Genomic DNA, 21450 nt, shown 5'->3' on the forward strand with positions numbered 1-21450 from the left:
CAAGCGCACGCACCCTATAGGGAAAACCACTCCAAAAAAAAAAAAATTAAAACTTCAGCTTTAAAAAAAAAAAAACTATATGAACAAGCTTTTCCTTCAGAGTTGAAATCTTGACATCTTTTCTTTTCTTTCTTGAACCAATATTTCCTTGCCGTTTGCCACCATGCCTAGAATTTGTGTCTCTGTTTTTCTCTCTCTCATGAATGCATGCATCCTCCAGCAAAATTTTTAAAAAGTTTGAAATCATAATGTTGTGTTGTATGGTAAAGAGAAGCAGATTCACCTAGCATTAATCATCTGCTTTGTAATAAATATAAGGTCTAATTTTTTTATGGCTGAGGAGTATTCCACAGAGTATATGTGTCACAGTTTTTCAATCCATTCATCCATATGGGGGCATTTGGGTTGGTTCCATGTCTTAGCAATTGTGAAAAGTGCCGCAATAAACATCGATGTGCAAGCACTTTTCTAATGAAGGATTCTTCTATCCTTTGGGTAGATTCCAAGGAATGGGATTGCTGGATCATATGGTAGTTTTATTTGTAGACCTTTGAGGAATCTCCAAATTGTTCTCCACAGTGGTTGGACTAATTTACATTCCCACCAGCAGTGTAAGAGAGTTCCCCTTTCACCACACCCCTGCCAACACTTATCATTTTTTGTATTTTTAATCTTACACATTCTGACTGGGGTTTGCTTTCTGTCTCTCTGTCTCTCTCTGTCTTTCTAGTGAGCACATGTGCCCTATAGCAAAAACTTCTCCAAAAAAATTAATAATGTAATATATCAAACCATTGAGTGGTAAGTAAATGAATTGTATGGGATGTGGATAATATCACATTAAGACTATATATTTTATTTTATTTTTTATATTCACTTACTTTAATAACAATATATATATATACACCATGTTGTCACCATGGTATGTAAATTCAGATTAGACAAGAGAATTTTATAAGTGCAATAAAGCATTCTGTAGTATATCAAAGTTTGTATATAATGTCAGACCAACCAGCTTGCTTATAAATCATTAATCACTTTCATTATCTATAATCTGTTTAGTTTTACAGAGAAAAGAAATCTACTGCACACATTTAAAAAGTGTTCTCCGTTTAGCTTTGTTTAAATACTTAAAATACATATTTCTATTCCAACATGACATTTAAAAATTATTCTAATCTAACAGCGGCAAAAATATAATTCTGCAATTACAAAAGAGCTAAACGGGAATCCGTAACTAACTTATTCTCAATGTTTACAAGTGTGATTATGAAATAAATACTACTCTGCGGCCCCACTGCAAGCTTTCTAGGTTTGGTTTAAACACACATACATGTCAGTTAAAAAAGGCTTTACAGATTATAGTCCATGCACTTTTTCAAAACAGTTCTCCACGAGCCAAGCAGCCCTAAAACCTGAAGTACTCAACCAGTCCCAAGGCACACAGAAAAGTGTTGAATTAACTGGGGTAAACGAGACTACTACATAACACCCAAAGCAGGAGGTATTCTGCACCGAGCTGGGAGTACGTCCAGGTTAGTCTGTGGTCTTCTTTAGAACTAGTTTCATCATCAGGGTTTGAGAAGGTGGAGATTTTAACACTACAGAGTACATTTGGGTGACAGATTTCTTTTGTGTTAACTTGACTTTCCTGAATGACCTAGCTAGTGAACTAGTAGTCACTAATTATTTTGGCCACCAGGCAAATCAAGGCTGTGAGATAGGAAACCAGTATTCAAAATACCTTATCCGAACCCATCGAACGATTTGTTTTTGACACGAACATGTCTAACTAAAGCAAGCACATCTGACCAGACCAAGACGCCATCTCCTCTTCTAAGGTTTAGGCTTTGCCCAGTATTCCCGATACAAGGAGTAGCCCATACCAACAGTCATTGCTCCCACCATAATGCCTTGGGCTGCCACGCACATGTGGATCAGGTGGATGGACATTTTGGTATTTCCCCAGCTCTTCAGTTTGTATAGTCCATATGCAACGATTGCTGCAAAACCTGCCATTCCAATGGGGACAAATGGTGCCTTTTTAGCTTTTCGGATGAGTTTGGATCCCTGATTTTCATCATATGAAGAGAGAGAAACGTCATTGTTGGTTGACATGGCGACTGAGGAATCCTCCGGAGAGTTTCTATTAGGTTCAGTGCGACACAACCCCGCACGCTCCTGCTGGCTTCTAAGACTATACATTTTAAAGGTGTCTAACTAGGAGATTCAACCTTTTGTAAATGAATATGTCTCCCCAGAATTCATGTGTTGTGCCATTGCAACAGGATTTAGAGGGTGAGATTGTAGTTCAATCATTGTTGAAAGGAGGGGGGCCTTTGGGAGGAGATTAGTGATTGAGTGGTTAGGGCAAGGACCCCACAATTCATAGGTTTATAAGAAGAGGAAATGATGCAGATGGAGGCTCATTTACATACACACCATGCTTGGCTCAAAATTCTGCCCTCTGCCATTCTACTCTAACTTTGGGTTTCTAGCCACCAAAATCATGAGAAAAAAATAATAATGTATTTACACAAATTACCCAGTCTTGGGTATTTCTTTGGCAATGCATTAGCAGAATAAGATGATAGAGGAGAAAATGTATGCAATAGCACTTCAAATCAAACTCAGATGGATCCAAATGCACAACATAAGTGTATGGAGTAATGTACCTGATGACTGGGTGCTCCAAGTGGTCACCCTAGGAGTGGACTGACCCCTCCTCTGGCTTATTACTGTCTGCAACTGAGCCAGCAAACATCCAGGAATAAAAATGATACTTTCCTTTTAAAAAAAAGGTACCCCAAACTGAACTTAGCCAATTCACAATAATGAACTAAACTGTTCAAAATTTACTCATTCCCTCTCTCACCCATTAATTCATCAAGCCAGTAGGTATTTACTGGACACCATCAATCAGCACCATCCTCTGAGCTGTGTGATGTGGGTCATAACGACATAGCATGCCTAGCTGGAGTCACTATTACAGGTGTTTCGGTACCAAATGAATGGGAAAGATATTTACCTGTTAATAAGGCATGATGATGCCATGCACAATTTTTCTAAGAGTTCAACTCATACCCTACATACGGGTTTGTATTCTTTTATTATTTTAGAATCAGCTTTATTCATATTAGTAAAACTTCCCCAGAAACAACATTTTTACTGACTGTGCTACATCTAGCCTTCCTTCCTATGCTTCCTCACAGGAGCTGCCCCAGATGAACAGGTTTGCATTTGCCTATATGCCAATGTGTCCACTTGAGAATCTAACCCATCTTCATCCTACCTGGAGAAGCTGGTAAAATCCAGCAAGCAAGAAATATTTTCTGGAATGTTTGGGGACTGCCAGATCGACTGGAAACACAACCGAGTCATCATGTTCTTTTTTTTTGAGAGGTTTTTGCTATAGGGCGCGTGCGCTCGCCAGACAGACAGAGAGAGAGACAGAGAGACAGAAAGTGAGAAATCACCCCCCAGGGGGGATGGCCACGCTGCAATCCCTTCTCCTCCATTCTCCTCTCAGGATCTTGGGCACGCACGCACACACGCCCGGCGTGAGTTTTAAGCCACCGGGTCCGCGGTTGACTACATGGGAGTCCAGCGACATAGCCATTACGCTAACTGCTGGTCCCATGTTCTTTACATGAATAATTAACTGCAAAGTCTCTAGAGCCGGCATGGCTGGGTTGAAATTTGGCTGTACCCCTCACCAGCTGGAGTACTGTGGACAATGAACCTCTTTGTGCCTTACATTTCCATCCACATTATAAGATCTTCTATAAAACTGTTTCGTAGGGTTGTTGTGGTATAGTCTATGGTGCCTAGAACATAGGTTCACTGAAGGCTGGTGATTACGGCATTAGGAGCACAACTATATAGGAGAAACTGAGGACTCGAGGAGGGAAACAATCACAAACAGAAATCAAAGACACACTGCACAGCTGTCCCTGCTACTTCCCCTAAAACTGTGGCTGAAAAGTTGGTGCTGAGCTAATGTAGGAGAGTCGGAGGCCCAGGGTCCCTAGTGGTGGATGTAGGGGTGAAGATTAACCACAGAACTAGGGTAAAGTTGAGTGGAATGGGGTGTGGGTAGTTGCACGTCAACCTGCCTGTGGTTTGGACAGGACCCAGGATTTAGGTTAAAAGAATGAAACTCTGGGACTATGGGTTGTGTAATGACTCTGGTCAGCAGGTAAGGCAGAAGAGGGAAGTGTTGTAAGACATCAGGTGGGAGAGGTAGCAGGACAGGAGGGTATTCAGACTTTGGGAGGTCTGGATATTGAGAGATTCTTTCTGAAACATCTTTTTCTTTCTGAATTCTGAGCATTAGATTTGACCTTAAGGGGATAATAATGAAAAGAGTGAGGGTGGGAACTTGATGATGAACACGGACCAATCCCATCTTCCTTCACGTGTGATCTCTAAGACTTTGCTTGTGCCCATTCCAATCTCTAACTGGTGAACTCTAGTTCATCCTTCAAGACCCAAGGATACTTTTCAAGACCCAAGGATTCTCTTCTCTTTTTGGTTTGCTCATTTGTTTTAGCTTTCTTCTCCCCTAGGTGCAAAAGTCTTATTGTATCAATTGTGTTTATTTAGTTTTCTGCCTTTACCCACTAGACTGTAAGTTCAAGAAATATTCACCAAAGGAATGAATCAGTGAAAGAATGAGAGACCTATGACATACTGAGGAGAGGAATTATTATCCCACCTAATATAAGAAGAAGCTGAGGCTCAGAGGGCATGAGCTGCTGGCTACCTGTGCAGTGAGCCTGAGGCTCGAGCCTCCTGAGTTTAAGTCCTGGGCTCCATCCACCAGCACAGGCATCCAGGCTGTAACTGAGCAGAGGATGGGACCAGTTTAGAACATTTCAGAAGCAGTTGGGAAGGGCAATTTAGGAGTTCCACATAGAAGGGTCCTAATTCCTCAACTTCTCAATGGCTGTCTGTCTCTGAACACATCACTTTATCTTTCAGTGTTCAGTTTCTCGGGTAATAATAAAATGAACCACACCTACTGACCATTTGGTCAACGAGGCTGTGAATTCCTTGTTGTTGGGGATCGTGTCTGCTCTTCCTACAGTTATGTGCTGCCACATGGTGCACTGCCTGGCACATAGTAGGTGCTCATGAAGTGTTTGTGAGTAACATGGAGAGGAATGAGGGCATGTGCAAGGTCATCACCACTGTCCACTGATAATGCTTTTTCCTCTTACTGTTTGCCAAAGTGGATCTCTGGGGTCAATCACCCCTGTACACTGAGCTCCAAGCTCTGCCCTCCCTCCCAACTGCTGGTGGGTGGACAATCCTCCAGCACTGGGCAGCTTTCAGGGTGGTCAGTGACAGTCAGGGTCAGTCAGTGGCTCAGGAGCCCTTCCCTGCACCATGAGCGTTTCTCTTCTGAGTTCCAGCATTTTCCTGGGTGGCCTCTCTGGGCTCCTCCAAGGGGCCTCTCTGTTGACTCTGCTGCTGCTGCTGCTGCTCAAGGCAGCCCAGCTCTACCTGCACAGGCAGTGGCTGCTCCGAGTTCTCCAGCAGTTCCCTTCCCCTCCTTCTCACTGGTTCTTCGGACACAAACAGCAGGTAGGAATGAGCTGGCAGGGAAGTGGGAGGGCCAGGGGACTGGTGCTCTCAGAGGCTGCTCAGCAAGTCTACCGGACAGAGTTTGCTGTGTGTCCAACACGTAGTCCCCAAGGAATATCCAATTACCTCCCAGGTCTGGGCTTGTCCCAGTGATGGGGGGCCCACTCCCTCACCAGAAGCTCATCCTGCAGTGACTCAGCTCTGTCAGGAGGAAGCTCAGGCTGAGCTGAGATTGTGTCTGCACAGCCTGCACATTGCTCTGCTTTTGGAGGGCAATGCTTTATCCTTCAGGGTCCTATTGCCTCTAGGCTGGTAACCTCCTTCAGTATCAGGTGTTCTCAAGACTGAGATTTCTAGATGCTTCCCTGCCTCAGTCACTGGATACTGTTTTTTCTTCCTGGCTGAATCTTGCCTGGTAACGTAGACACATGTCTGATGGAATCCATGTCCTGTGAGGCTCATGGGTACTGGAGACCACAGACTGGAATTTCAGAAGGTGCCAGGCCATAGAAAAGAGGTCAGCTTGCTGGGGAGGTTAGATGATGTCATGTCTAGGGGATCAACTGGCTTGATTTGCTGGAGATATGACAATTACCAGAGAGTTGATTTCTGGATTTCTGGATTTCTGGGCTGAAACCAAACAGTCCTAGGTGCCAATGAATGGGTCAGCCTGCTGATGTCTTCAGGGGAGGAATGCTGATGTTTCACTGTCCTCATTAAAAAGAGTCTCTTGCACCCTCCTGTCACACATCCTAGACTTGGAGTCTAGCGTATCATTTCTTCCCTGTTCACAGTTCCAAGCACAAAGTCAGGCATAAAAGGTTTGTGGAGTGATGGGAAGGAGGGAAAAGAGTAGCTGCCCACCTAGTTAGCACTGCTGCCACCATTGGGGCCATCTCTACAAGGGTTTAGCTGGCTCTGACCATATATGCTCAGGGAGAGCTCTCAGCCCCCATAGTTTTACTGAGAACCTGGTAAACCAGTGGGCACTTAAGTACCTAGAGAGGAGAATGGGTAAAGAGAATATGAGTTAGCCCAAGGACTTTCCAAAGAAAGCTGATGATCCTGCCTACAAGCAGGATTTGTAGAGAGCTGACTAGAGTAGGTACCATGTGATCAGAGAGGTAACATGTTGGAGCCAGCCCCATAGCCTAGTGGTAAAGGGAGCTGGATCCCACATGGCTGACTGCTTTTGGAATCCTGGGCTTGGCAGCTTGGAAAATGTGTCATGTGCACGAGGGTGTGTGCTCCAAGTTTTAACAGGATGAAGAAATGGATAAGGGATTGAGGATGATCATGCTGCATTAAGGGGCTTTCTCCACCTCTCTCTCTGTCTCTGTGCTTCTCTCTGGCAAACACTACTGATCTCTAACAGTTGAAGAAAAAAAAGAACGAGGTAACCTGTAGTGCTGAAACAGATCCTAACCCTTGTTTGGCTGACCTGAGGAGATCCTAGGGGACACTTCTGCAGCTGGAGAGAGAGTCTCCAGCCAACCCTCATTTGATCAAAGAAGGGAAGCCCCAGTGATGGACATGACCTGGGAGCACAGAACATCCTCAAGTAATTCAAGTGGGACACATTTTAGCTTAAATGAGGTTTCTGTCCCCACCTGTACTAGCATCTGAGTGCCATGACAGCAGGTGTTATCTGTTTACTGAGTCTCCAGCCCCTAGGATGGACATTGTAACAAAGGAAGTGCTCAATAAATAAGAATCAAATAAATGAATCAATCCAGGCATCTCTGCATTCATGCATTCACTCATTCACTGTAGTGGAATAGTGTGAAATGCCTGTCCAGGTCACCTGTTCTGGGATCTCTTCCCCATTCAAAAGAGCAGTCTCCTCAAAACCCTCTTCAACCCCAACCACAGCAGATTGGACTAAGTGGACACCTTGGCCATGTTATTACAATCAGGTTCTCAGAATAGAGCAGTTCTTTTGAAAAATTATTATGTTTCAAATAGCTGTTGTTCTTTTTCTTTCTTTCTTTTTTTTTGGAGAGGTTTTTGCTATAAGGTGTGTGTGCTCGCCAGAAAGACAGAGACAGACAGAAAGATGGAAAGTGAGAAATCAACTCCCAGGAGGGATGATCACGCCGCAATTCCCTCTCCTCCTGGGATCTTGGGCATGCATGCACATGTGCCTGGTGTGAGTTTAAGCCACCAGGTCTGAAACTTGAACCGCTGTCAACTACATGGGAGTCCAGTGACATAGCCATTAGGCCAACTGCTGTTTTTCTATGGCATGTGTGCTTGTCAGATAAAGAGGGAAAGTTATAAATGACCCCAGAGAAGTGATGGCCATGCTATAATCTCTTCTTCTCCATTCTCCTCTCAGGATTTTGGGCACACATGCACACACGTTTAGTGTGGTTTTCGAGTCACTGGGTCTGGGACTCAAATTGCAAAGTTGGCCATGTTGGATCTAGTCATTGTAACCACCATGCCACTAGCTGCTCCAGAATATGGCAGTTCTGATCATACCTGATGAGTGGTGGAATGGTAATGTGTCAGCGCTGGAGAGTAGAACTGTCCTTCTCCACCACGTGGACCTTAGCTATACGAAGGCAGGGTATTTTCTTTTTATTCATGGCTATTCCAACTTCTTTCAGAAAAGTGCCTAGTACACAGGAGGGCCTTGAAAAATAGTCATTACATGGATGAATGCATTTACAGAAGAAATGAAGAGACAAGTCAGTAGTCTGACAGCTCTTCAGTCTCTGGTTCTGCCTTTTCTGCATTCAGGACGCCCATTTCCTTAGGCATCTTATTTTTTCTTTGTCTTTTTCTTATGTTAAATTACTATCATATCTGTCTCTTCCAATAAGAATCTTAATGAAGACTCACTCATTCCCTCTCCTTCATGTACTCATCCATTCCTTCATGCGCTTGTTCATTTCTTTGAAAATAAGGTATGAGAACCAGCAGTTAATGTAATGGCTATGTCGCTGGACTCCCACTTAGTCGACCGCGGTTTGCATCCTGGAGCCGGTGGCTTAAAACTCATGCTGGGCACGTGTGTGTGCGTGCCCAAGATCCCGAGAGGAGAATGGAGGAGAAGGGATTGCGGCGTGACCATCCCCCCGGGGGGTGATTTCTCACTTTCTGTTTCTATGTCTCTCTCTGTCTGTCTGGTGAGTGCACGTGCCCTATGGTGAAAACCTCTCCAAAAATAAATAAATAAATAAATAAATAAATAAATAAATAAAAAATAAGGTATGATTCCCAAGAGCCATGATCCATCTTGGATTCTAAGAATACACAGAAGACAGATATTAATGATGAGTTGAAATATGATAATAGAGAGACATCAAGAAGCTAGGGAAGGCCATCTAGTGGTGTGGTGGTTAAAACTATGGAATCTATGTGACTGATTGTGTAGTTCAAGTCCCAGACCAGCAGCTTGAAAAATATGCTGGGTGCATGTATGTGTGCACTGAATTCCTGAAAGGAGGCAGAAAGAAAGGAGAAAGGATAGCAGCATGAATATCTCACTTGGGGGGGCTTTCTCACTCTCTTTCTCCCTCTCTCTCTGTCAAACCATGTGCCCTTCAGAAAATTTTTTTTTTTTTTGGAGAGATTTTCACTGTAGGGCGCATGCGCTCGCCAGACAGACAGAGAAAGACATAGAGACAGAAAGCGAGAAATCACCCCCCAGGGGGATGGTCACACCGCAATCCCTTCTACTCCATTCTCCTCTCGGGATCTTGGGCACGCACGCACACGCGCCCGGCGTGAGTTTTAAACCACCGGGTCCGGGACACGAACCGCGGTCGACTACGTGGGAGTCCAGCGACATAGCCATTACACTAACTGCTGGTTCCCCAGAAAATTTTTTAAAAAGAAAAACAGTCTATGGAAATGCAGGGATAGGACACATGTGGTCAGTAGGGTTCGGTTTGAGTGTAATTTACCTGGCCATTTCACTTAATATTAATTTCTTCATTCTTCATTATAATAGGATAAAGTAATAATTCCTTTCTAACTATAGGCTTGCTTTCAGTATTTTGTACTAGGTAGCTTGGGTTGCCATGACAAAGTACTACAGATTGGGTGACTTAAGCAGAAAATTGTTGTCTCACAGATCTGGAGACTGGAAGTCCCAGGTAAAGAGTTGGCAAAGTTGGTTTCTTCTTTAGACTCAAAGAGAAACATGTGTTCCAGGCCTGTCTCCTTGGCTTGTTAATGACCATTTTCTTCCTTTGTCTTTCCCCATGGTCCTCCCTTCATGCATGCCACTGTGTTCGAATTTCCTCTAATCATAAAGACACCAATCCTATTTGATTAGAGCCCACCCAATGAACTCAGTTCATCTTGATGACCACTCTTAATACCCTATCTTCAAATAAAATTATATTCTGAGGTATTATGAGAACTTCAACATACATTTAGGAGTAATGATTATCCCATATTTTTAATGTAAGTTTGTGAAAAATTTTGTAGACATGGAGTTCATTATTGAACATCTATGACTTTTGTTAAGGTCCTAAAGGCAGTTCCAACTTGGGCCCATAGATTTTTAAAAAAGATAAAGAATCTGATCTTAGGTCAAAGTTTTGGGGAGACAGCAAGATAAGATAAGAGCTCCAACCATCACGAACAGTTCAGAGCACTGAATGTCTGTTGATGGATCAGAACTACGCTCCCTTGGAAAATCTTAACCTTAAACCCTCTCTGCAAAGGAATTGAACATAAAAAGAATGTATCTATTTGGGACCAGACAGACAGTGGGGGAAGGGATGATCTCAGTGAAGCAATGCCATATGGTGAGGTGCTGGTTTATATTTAGGAAACTTTTTGAAGATGCCAGGCATACATGTTCAAGATCCAGGCTTAGGTCAAACATGGAGTGGATCACAATGTCAAGGCACTGTTGAGAGTTCTGTCTTTATTACTCTATTTCATGAAAGAAACAAATGAATTTTTTTAAAGCAATGTATTTGTTGAGCATTGTTCCTTCTGTGACAGTTCCACAAGGACCAGGAACTGCAACAGATTCTGAAAATAACAGAGAAATTCCCGAGTGCCTGTCCTCGTTGGCTATGGGGGAGCAAGGTCCTTTTCCAAGTCTATGACCCAGACTACATGAAGGTGATTCTGGGGAGATCAGGTGAGACTGAGACCCACATCCCAGCTGGAGCACCTCATCCCTCTTGAGAATATGCCCTAGGTCTGTGGAATTGCAGAAGAAACTGGCAAACATCAGTGTCCATACCCATGGCCAATCATCTACCAAGCCCATAATCTAGCATAACGCCAATGATATTCACTGAGTACTGAATGTTAGGAAAAGACGGGTGTGGGGCCAAATACTTTATCTCATTTTTCTCTTTTTGCTTTTCATTTTTAAAAACAAATTGAGGTTACTTGTTACATAAATTGTCTCAAACGTGAATTTTCATTCACAATAAGTTTCATAAGCAAATTATTGCCTGTTCTTGGTCGGGGAATAGCAAAGCCATAGCCATCTGTAGAATATCCAAAGGCTCTGTCTTCTTCTTTAACATTTATGACACAGCCTACATTTTCTTTTTTTCTTTTCTTTTCTTTTCTTTTCTTTTCTCTTTTCTTTTTCTCTTCTCTTCTCTTCTCTTCTCTTCTCTTCTCTTCTCTTCTCTTCTCTTCTCTTCTCTTCTCTTCTCTTCTCTTCTCTTCTCTTCTCTTCTCTTCTCTTCTCTTCTCTTCTCTTCTCTTCTCTTCTCTTCTCTTCTCTTCTCTTCTCTTCTCTTCTCTTCTCTTCTCTTCTCTTCTCTTCTCTTCTCTTCTCTTCTCTTCTCTTCTCTTCTCTTCTCTTCTCTTCTCTTCTCTTCTCTTCTCTTCTCTTCTCTTCTCCTTTTCTCTTCTCTTCTCTTCTCTTTCTTCTTCTTTTTTTTGGAGAGATTTTTGTTATAGTGCACATACACTTGCCAGAAAGACAGAGAGACAGAAAGTGAGAAATCACCCTTGGGGTGGTGGTGGTGGGATGGCCATGTTGTAATCCCTTCTATTCCATTCTCCTTTCGGGATCTTGGGCATGCATGCACATGCACCCAGCATGAGTTTAAGCCACCAGGTCTGGGACTCGAACGATAGTCAACTACATGGGAGGCCAGTGACATAGCCATTATGCCAATTGCTGGTCCCCACTGCCTACATTTTCTTCTAACTCACCATCTTGGTCCTATGAGTTATTTTAATTAATTATTTTTAGAGACAGATTTTTGCTAAAATCCCTTTCTTTCCATTCTTCTCTCTGGATTTTGGGCACACAGGCACACATGCCTAGCATGAGTTTAAGCCTCCAGGTCCAGGATTCAAGTCATGTTCAACTACATGGGAGTCCTATGATGTAACCACTACACCATTCGCTAGTCCCAATCCTATGAGTTTTTGATACTGATAAACTCAGTCTGCCTTCCTGAGCTGACACTGAACTTCAAGATAGAGAGAGAAGGGAATGGGATGCAAGTTTGACTTGGGACAAACTGCTAACTGACAGAACTTAAGAAGTGATAGCACCAGATAGCTGAAACATAGCTCAGCAGGGGCTGCCTTATTTGGTCACCCAGTTTCCTGCTAATGTCTTTCCTCAACTTCCAGACCCAAAGGAACATGATGGCTACAGATTCCTGACTCCGTGGATTGGTATGTATGTCTAAACCACGACTGCAGTCTTCTTGCTGGTTAATTTTGTCAAGTGCTATCTCTTTGTCTCCCAAAGAACAATAGGTGCTAGGCCACTGTCATGATCCCATCCCTCAATCCTGCCTCATTTCTCTTCTTGAAAAAAAGACCTGCTTCCCTTCCTACAGATGGAGTGAGTCCACTGAGCTCAGCTCCTTTCCATATCTCTTCTCAGTTGTCTCCAAGCACCTTGGCCAGTTACTGAAGTCTCCCCCTGACCTGCCCTAACTCTTTTCTACCATTATCTCACAGCTGTCATAATCACTTAGATGTACTAGCTTGTTGGAGAAATCCACATTCATGAACTGTGCTGTGACTTTCCTGGCTTTCCCCCCAAAATTCGGCCTCCCGAGTTTTCTCCTCCAAAATATCTGCCCCCATCCCTCCCATATTATCCCATCTTCCCTCTGATCCCATCTCCCTGACACACATACTCACACCCATCTCTGGCCCAGGGCATGGTTTGCTCCTGTTGGAAGGGCAGGCATGGTTCCAACGCCGCAGGATGCTGACCCCAGCCTTCCACTATGGCATCCTCAAGCCCTACGTGAGGTTCATGGCAGACTCCGTCCAAGTGATGCTGGTAAGTCAGTCTCTCTCAGCTCCATGCACCCACACACAGCACACACTCTGATTCCACCCAAACACCTGTGCCCCTAGGACAGCCATCAGACACTGCATGGACTAGTACTTTCAGCCCCAGACATGCACAGCATACCTCTGAAGACCACGTGCCCATTGTCAAGGGTTTATACACTTTTCTCTGTTAGGACACATTTGCTCTCACAGACACATCCACCTGCTTTCACCACTCTGTGTAATCCACTCATCCAGGCACACTGTGTTCACTGCAGACACATCACTGGCACATACACACATGTCCAGACACCCAAAGAAGTGCCAGACAGACATGCACATCTGCAAATGTACACACACTAGCAAATGTGGCCCCGTATTCTGGCTTTCCAGACTTAGAACACGAAGAGCGGGCAAACTCCTTTTCACAGGTGTCATTACATACATGCGTTATCACATTGGTGATGATTCAATAAGCCCCTATGCCAGGAAACTTTCAGGCAGAGGACCCGATGTCTCTACTACTGATAAGAGTCCATTGGAGGAACATGATTCCCCTGGGAAGTGGCAGGTTCACTGGTGAGGGGGAAACCAGGATGTTACTCAGTGAGGATCTGCATGGATTTTAGCCACTCTATGGAGTGAAGTGGATACCAAGTGTGTATACCTCATGCCAACTTTTGCCATACAATTGCTGCCCAGGAGTTCTCTGATCTCGAGTCCACTCAACTAAGCTGCACAAAAACATTTGGAGGAGGGATACGAAGACAGCATTGTTGAGACAGGGAGGTAGTGTTGTTTGATCAACTCGACCAGGGAAAAATGTTCACATATTGAAACGATCACCTTGTCAGCTAAATAATTTGATTGAATGTATTAAAAAATGTAAATAAAAATAAATAAATAAAAAAGGAAATGAAAAGTGCTAAAAAAATAAAGAACAGAGAATTAATGTTCCTGATGTACCTCTTTAGTAGCCCTCATACTGGCCCCATAAACATCATTTGCCTGAACATATTTACCACCTGTCTATCATGGGTAGCTTAGTAATCAGGACTTCAATTATGCCTTTCTTTGTCCTCTGGAAAACAATGTTCTGGTGAGCCAAAAGGTGCTGATTATCACATCTTGTCTCTAAATTGAAAGTAAATGCAGAACACGAGATGACAATTTTGATTTTGTAAAAATTAAAAAAAAAGACTATGTGAAGAAATAGGTATTGCTTTACAAACACTTGCTTTAGAGCCTTGCTGTGCTTTACAAATTGAGGATATCCCATCAGCTCATTTAGAGAAAGCGAAGAGCCTGACCTTACTAGCACAGAACTTTGTCAGGAATGGAGAAAGTCAATATCTTCCTCTGTTTACCAAGGACAAATGGGAGAACCTCACTGACCACGACACTCCTCTGGAGATCTTTCAACACATGTCTGTGATGACCCTGGACACCCTGATGAAGTGCGCCTTCAGTCATCAGGGCAGTGGCCAACTGAATAGGTCAGTGATCGTCCCTCAGCTGTGGATCCTTGTTCTCACCACCTGCTGAGGACATATGTGAGATGCAGGTAGAGGAGCTCACATATTCACCTCCACATGAATCAGTATTCCACCCTACCCTGGGCAAGCTCTGATTCCAGGCTATACTAGGCTCTCTCTCCTACATCCATGGATCCCTGACCTGAGCATGGGAGAATGTGGGTGCTCATGCCACCTGGCAAAGGCCCGAAGGTCATTAATGTTATAAAAGAGAAGTGCCAGGTGACTTGGTGTGGCCTGTACCTATGCTTTGAGGGGATTTCCTCCCAAAACCCCTCTCTGCTTGTAAGGGGCACCCCCTTTATGATGGTCACTTCTGCATCTTCTCTCAGAAATTCCCAGTCCTACATTCAGGCCATTGGAGACATGAAAAACCTGTTGTTTTCTCGTGTGAGAAGTGCCTTTCACCAGAATGACATCATCTACTGGCTGACTCCTGATGGCCGCAGGACCCACCGCACCTCCCAGATTGCTCATCAGCACACAGGTCCTGTCTCTGACTCCTGTTCCATCCCTTACTAGCCCCATAAAATTGACCCTATCTGTTAGGCAGAGGCAGGGCCCCTGGAGCCCCAGAAGGTCCTGACCAAGCTCAGGCTGGGGAGTTCCTTGGTGCAGAGGGAGGGATTTGAGTTATTGCAGTGTTTGTGTCACAGACAGAGTGATCCGGCTGAGGAAAGCTCACCTACAGAATGATGAAGAGCTGGAGAAGGTCAGGGGGAGGAAGCACTTGGACTTCCTGGATATCCTCCTTCTGGCCCAAGTGAGTTTGCGGAGGACAGGTCTGAGGCTGTGTCCAGAAGCACATATAAAGGATAGGCCCTGCATTCTCCCCATGGCTCCCGCAGGCAGAACGTGGGAGCAGCTTGTCTGACCAGGACCTTCGCGATGAAGTGGACACGTTCATGTTCGAGGGCCATGACACCACAGCCAGTGGCATCTCCTGGGTCCTCTATGCTCTGGCCACTCACCCTGAGCATCAGCAGAGGTGCCGGGAGGAAATCCAGAGCCTCCTTGGGGATGGCACCTCCATCTCCTGGTGAGCGAGTGTTTGGGTCATGGGGGAGCCCTGCTGACTATGTTATGGGTAAGCTTCCAGCCTATCCGGACCCTGCATAGTCTCATGATGGACTCCTTTCAGGGACCACCTGGACCAGATGTCCTACACCACCATGTGCATCAAGGAGGCCCTGAGACTCTACCCTCCAGTACCTGGTGTTAGCAGAGACCTCAGCAAACCCATAACCTTCCCTGATGGGCGCTCCTTACCCAAAGGTATGAGCTCCCTGACCCTCACTAACCTACATAGTCTACAGTGACAGATGGTGAGTTGGAAATCCAGGTGTGCTTCAGCGATTCAGAACCTTTCTGATCCTGTCTTTCTTGTTTGGTAACAGTGATATGTACTTGATGGTTAGGTTGCGGTGAATGAAATGCCTGGCACAGGGCAGGACCACATTTAGTATCCAATAAATAATAATTTACCATCCTATGCTTCAAGAACAATTCCCATTTGGGAATGTTGGCCTAAGTGACTGGTAAGATCTCTTTGAATAATTGTAATTTCACTAATAGAATTCTAAACTTGCATCATTTTTTGAAGCTAATACTTTATCCTCTTTAGAATTTATCTTACAATAGGTTTTTTTTGTATTAATATTCTTTTAAAATATTTATTTATTTATTATTGTGTTTCTTATATATTTTACTTTGTTTTACTCCCCCTTGATTCCCTCCCTTCCACCCCTCCCCTGTTTCCCACCCTCCCCACACTGTCTCTTGTATCCACAGTTCCTCTTCATGCTTTCATACTGTCCAATATTTCAGTTTCTTCCATGGAGTGCAGACATTAGTTATAGATTAAGTGGAGACATACAATGCCTCTCTTTCACAGTCTGGCTTGCTTTGCTTAGCAGTAAAGATTTACAATAGGTTTTATAGTACCTCATTTTGGTGGCACTATTACTCTTTCATTCTAACACTGTAGGCTTCAATTACGCTAACTGCTGGTTCCCTACAATAGGTTTTTATAGTACCTCATTTTGGTGGCACTATTACTCTTTCATTCTAACACTGTAGGCTTCAATTTCTGAGTTAAAAATTATAGAGCTCAGAGGCCACTTCTGACTTAATTGTTATACTTTTTAACATCTTTCATGTTTGACATGGTGGTGGATAACTCGGTTGTAATAAATGAAAAATGGTACACCTGTCAGTTAATGTCACGATGACCCAGTCCTTGCAATGCTCCCCACATGGACATTCAGATCTGTAGCTGTGGATGTGGCCTTGAGATATCAGCCCTACGATTTTCATTCCCTGAGACATGGAGCACTAGAGATAGATTCTGACAGAAGTAGAGTGGAGGCAAATGAGAGAGATCAGGAATGCAGTGTCATAGGTCCAATGTGGTCCATCACCTTGAGGAGCCCTCAGGGTGATGGCAGAAAGCTGTTGACTAGATTTGTGACCCTTGTCATAGTTGGAGGCCATCTGTTGGCTCACCCGCCATTGGGTCTCATCCCAACTAAGTCCACACTAGCTGTGAGGTAATGAGGAAGTCAGTTCACCTTTTCTGAGCCTCAAATGCCTCATCTGAAAAAATGAAGATACAAAAATTCTTACCATGAGGGATTGTTCTGAGAACTGAATGTATTCATATGCACTCCCCAGCAGCCCTTGGGAAGTAATGTATAAACATAGTTGTCACTGGAGCTACTACAAACTGGAAGCTTCTGATGTTTTCTAACTCTCATTCAAGGGGCCGTGGAATTCTGTCACTCACCTGGGCTCACAGGTTTTCCAAGCCCACCCCACCTCTCTTACAACAAGATCATTATTAAAAACAATGATTTTGGCACCCACACCTTTGTGCAGGCCCATGCTGGCTGAGAGATCAGGTCCCCACCCCTTAGGTACGATCATTCTGTCTCTTGTCTGTCCCACAGGTATCACGGTCTCACTGTCCTTTTATGCCCTTCACCACAACCCGGAGGTGTGGCCAAACCCAGAGGTATGAAGGCCCAGGAGGAGGGTGGGGGAAGATCTCTCAGGTCCAGCTCCTTCACCTACTCGCATCTCTCGTTGTCCTTTCTCTCATGAGATGCGAAAATAGGTTGACCCCTACTTCTCTTGTCCCTGGTGCTCTCTCCATAGGTGTTCGACCCTTCCCGCTTTGCACCAGGTTCTACTCGACATAGTCACGCTTTCCTGCCCTTCTCAGCAGGGTCCAGGTGAGATGTTGTGTATGTAGGGGTGGGACTGGGAGTGACAACTGTAACATTCCTGAGTATATGAAGCTTCTCATTTAAAAATTATTTATTTAATTTTATTTATTACTATTATTTTTTTAATTTGACCAGAGAGAGAAAGAAGGAGAGAAAGAGTGAGAGGGAAAGTGACAAAACAAACCTCCGGGTCCAGAACTTGAACCGTGGTTGACCATGTGGGAGTCCAGCATTCTAATTACCATTTCACCTGCCAGTCCCTCAATTCCCCATGTTAATTGGTGGCATTTTCAGTTATACCCTTGTATGTTGATGGTTTTGAAGGAGGGTTCTTGTGGGTGTTTTTGTGCATACAAAGAGTGGCACTTCAGGGCACACTGTGGAGACATTGACTCATAGCTCACCATGAAGACCTTGACTCATGGTTCATCCACTGGCTGCAAACACTCACTGTCAGCAACTGTTCCAAATTCAGTGCATTCTTATGTTTTCCTCCTTTTAGAAATGTAATGGTGATTATTAGAATTAGATTTTTTGGCACAAGTTAAACTTTAGATTTTGTCCTTTTGAACTGACAGGAATCGGTAGGATTAATTCCTCTCTCCTCACACAGCCTCAATGCCTCTCACCACTTGTTTGTACCATTCACTGCTCCCTGAATAACTGAAGCAAATGTTATGTGGGCAGGTGACTGTTTCCTAGAAGCCTTGTCTGTCCTGACAATCCAGTCATATATTGTAAGGGTGCAGCAGCCCTTTAAGGTTTTACACCGCCTGTGTCATCTCTATATTTGCAGTTTGTCTTGACACAATTTTTGATTGTGAAAATGTTCACATTCTTATTACAGCTTTTCCAGCTGTCAACACTTTACATCTGAAGTACTATCTACATGCCTTGAAATGACACTTAGAGTTTACTTAGTCCAATGTTGGCTAAAGCAGAAAACTGAAGACAATGAACTTACTTTGAGAGAAAACCCCCTATTTAGTACATGAATAGCATTTGAAAAGCTTCTGTCCTTGAAGATAACTTTATACTTTTATCAACTGAACTAGGGAGAAATGTTCACATGTTGGAATATTCATTTTGTAAGCTAGTTAATGTGATTGAATGTATAAAATAAAGTAAAATAAAAACATTAAAAAATAAAATTAATAAAATAAATTTGCTGTTGAGCCCTGTAAAAAAAAAAAAAAAAAGAAAGAAAGAAAGAAAAAAAGAAAACGTACTTAAAATGGTCAGGTGGAGTAGTGTTCAAGGCACTCGGTTACCACATGGCTGACCGTGGTTTGAGTCCTGGATCTGGCAGCTTGTTTGCTTACTTTTCACCTCTCTCTCTGGTCAAATTAAAGAATAACAATAATGAATAAAATTAAATAAAATAATTGTTTTAAAAAATGGCTGTTGAGCGGGACAAGTACACAAAGTGGCAACTGTGAACATCCTCAAAGGCTGCAGAAACTGTGAAGTGGACTGCAGATTACCACACATTTGTAAGGAGTTAGTTAATACTGTTTCTCTAAATCAATTCTGTGGATGCTTTAACTGTTGAATCGATTTACATAGAAAAGGCTTTAAGCAAATTGTCTAGAAAGTGGCTGTCTAGGATTGGTTTCTCCCAGGCCGAGTACCTGTCCTGGCTGCTGTCTGAAGGTAGGTTGCTGCCACTAGAGATCAGGAGAGCACAGGGGCTCTCGTGAGCTCAGCCTGATACTGACTTCCAGTGTGCTTCATTCTGGTTTTTTTCCCCCCTCCAATTCAGTGAATTCAATTCATTTGCAAAAGTTATTTAACTAGTGAGTTCTCTGAGCCAAGCCCTTGCTAAAATACATGAACAGAGATGGAGGAAATTATCTTTGCCTGCAAGACCTCAGAGACAGCACAGAAATGTGCTTGTAGAAACACAGGCCAGTACTCAGGGCAGACACGAATCGCTCATCTGTCTGTCCACTCTCTCACTCTTTGGCTGAGCAGATTCTGAATGTTGTACGTCCCTGGCTCTGTCTTGCAGCCAGCAGAGGGCTGAGGGCCAGCTGGGCATTAGATTTAGCCTTGAGCAGGGCTGGGCAGAGATGGGAGGAGGATGTTCTCTGTGTTCTCCACATGAGCTGAGCAGCAAGGTGGGTCTGGGCAGGTCAGAGGTGGGGAGGCACAGCCCACAGAGGTTTGATGGTAGCTGGGCACTTGGACGCTGGGATAAAGAGCTGTCTGACTGTGGAGTGTGCTTGTTTCTGATTCACTTCTCTCTCTCACATGGCCATGCACACTTTTATCATCAATAAAGACAAAAATTAAATTAAAAGAAAAAACATGGTGGGGTGTCAGTTGTAATGCAGCTTCAGTGTGGGGAGGGGGAGGCGGGGACACCAGAAAGTCCAGGTGAGGAAACCATGGGATAGCAGGAAGAACATTTTGGAGTGAAATTATAAAGCTACAGAAGCTGATGGAAGAGAGGGAGCAGGAAGCAGGAAGCTTGATAACCAGGAAGCTTGATAACCAGGACAGAGATGGTTCTATAGACCGAGAAGGGGAGGTGGCTACTGGGCCCCTATCTACCTAGCACACTTTTGGGTACTGCCTGCCAATACTCTGCTTCCTCTCTGAGGACTTAGTTTCTGTGTCTGCCTAGACAGTGAGCAGTTGAGGGTGTGACCCACTTACCCCCATACAACCTGACACCTGGTCTTCACATTGGGGAATTAGAAATTATGAAAGGAGAGAAGAAACCAATGGTCAATGCTTTAGGTGATTGATGGAGTTCGACTCTATGTTTTGATGAGCTAGTTTGTCTAACAGAGATTTCAGGCCTGCTGAGAGCACAAGTGGGGTCAGGGAAAGCCCTGGGACATAAGTGGGTTTTGCTGAAGGTCAGGAAGTCTGTGAACCAGAGCAAGGGCCTCGGTGTGAGTAACCTGTAAGGAGGAAGGGGCTGTGCGTTGGCCACGTGAAGGAGGGCCCTGAAATTCCAGCTCAGAACCAGGTTTGCGGCCATTTCTCACTTCACTGTCTCTGCCTTGCACAGGAACTGCATTGGAAAACAATTTGCCATGAACGAGATAAAGGTGGCTGTGGCCCTGACTCTGCTCCGCTTTGAGCTGCTGCCGGATCCTTCTAGGGTCCCCAACCCAATGTCAAAGGTTGTGTTGATGTCCAGCACTGGGATCCACTTGCGTCTCAAGAAGCTCATCTATCCCTGATGGGAACGAGGAAAGTCTCTGAGGCCTAATGGCTGTGCTATCTTCTTGTCACCTGCTCTAGTCCCATGCCTGTCTGCCCACATCCTGCCTGTTGCCACCCAGTTGTTCATATCCCCACCTGCCCGCTCTCCTGCCTCTAGTCTGTCTGTCCTTCTCTCTCTCACCTTTCTCCAGAATTCCCACCGGCTTGTCCCATGAACCCTCCCTGCCTGTGTCCCTGCCTGTCACCTCCCTCCTGAATCAGTGCTTGCCCTCCAGCCCATCTGCCCCTCCACCTTGCCTTTCTACGTGCTTTTCTGTTCCTGTATGAGCTGCCATTGCTGCTGTAATAAACTGCCACATCCTTAGTGAACTAAAACTTTAAGGTGAATATATACTTTAAACTGAGAATTTGAATACCTGATCTCATCTTTTTTTTTTCCCACTCTTTGTTAGGCAGTTATGAGAAATCAGCCAATCTCAATATACTCCTTAATTTGCCTGAAATGTCAGGTATTAAATACATGTCACCCAGATTGCCTTTGGCAAGGTTGGCTTTCACAAGGTGTTTTATTAGTTGTGATCTATAGTGACATGTTGCTTATCTCCATTGCACGTCATGTCAGGGACTACCAGTGTCCTTCTTGCTTCTGGTAGTAAAGTCATAGGTAAGGGCTTCGTGAT

The 21450-nt window shown here is 44.1% G+C and overlaps 1 protein-coding gene and 1 pseudogene across 1 annotated transcript; one reads left to right on the forward strand and one right to left on the reverse strand.

Annotated features, from left to right (window-relative positions):
• Nucleotides 1-1794: 1794 nt before the first annotated feature.
• LOC102473254 (HIG1 domain family member 1A, mitochondrial pseudogene) lies at nt 1795-2118 on the reverse strand (annotated as a pseudogene).
• Nucleotides 2119-5344: 3226 nt separating this feature from the next.
• Nucleotides 5345-21139, forward strand: LOC102473669 (cytochrome P450 4A11). The gene is made up of 12 exons (XM_006163765.3): nt 5345-5589; nt 10558-10699; nt 12169-12213; nt 12708-12835; nt 14200-14324; nt 14696-14850; nt 15020-15126; nt 15212-15402; nt 15505-15638; nt 17312-17376; nt 17520-17596; nt 20613-21139. The coding sequence occupies exons 1-12, from the start codon at nt 5392-5394 to the stop codon at nt 20785-20787; spliced, it is 1542 nt and encodes a 513-aa protein (XP_006163827.1). The 5' UTR covers nt 5345-5391; the 3' UTR covers nt 20788-21139.
• Nucleotides 21140-21450: the final 311 nt, after the last annotated feature.

Source organism: Tupaia chinensis, unplaced genomic scaffold (genome assembly GCF_000334495.1).
Source record: "Tupaia chinensis unplaced genomic scaffold, TupChi_1.0 Scaffold142914_1, whole genome shotgun sequence".
NCBI lineage: Eukaryota > Metazoa > Chordata > Mammalia > Scandentia > Tupaiidae > Tupaia > Tupaia belangeri.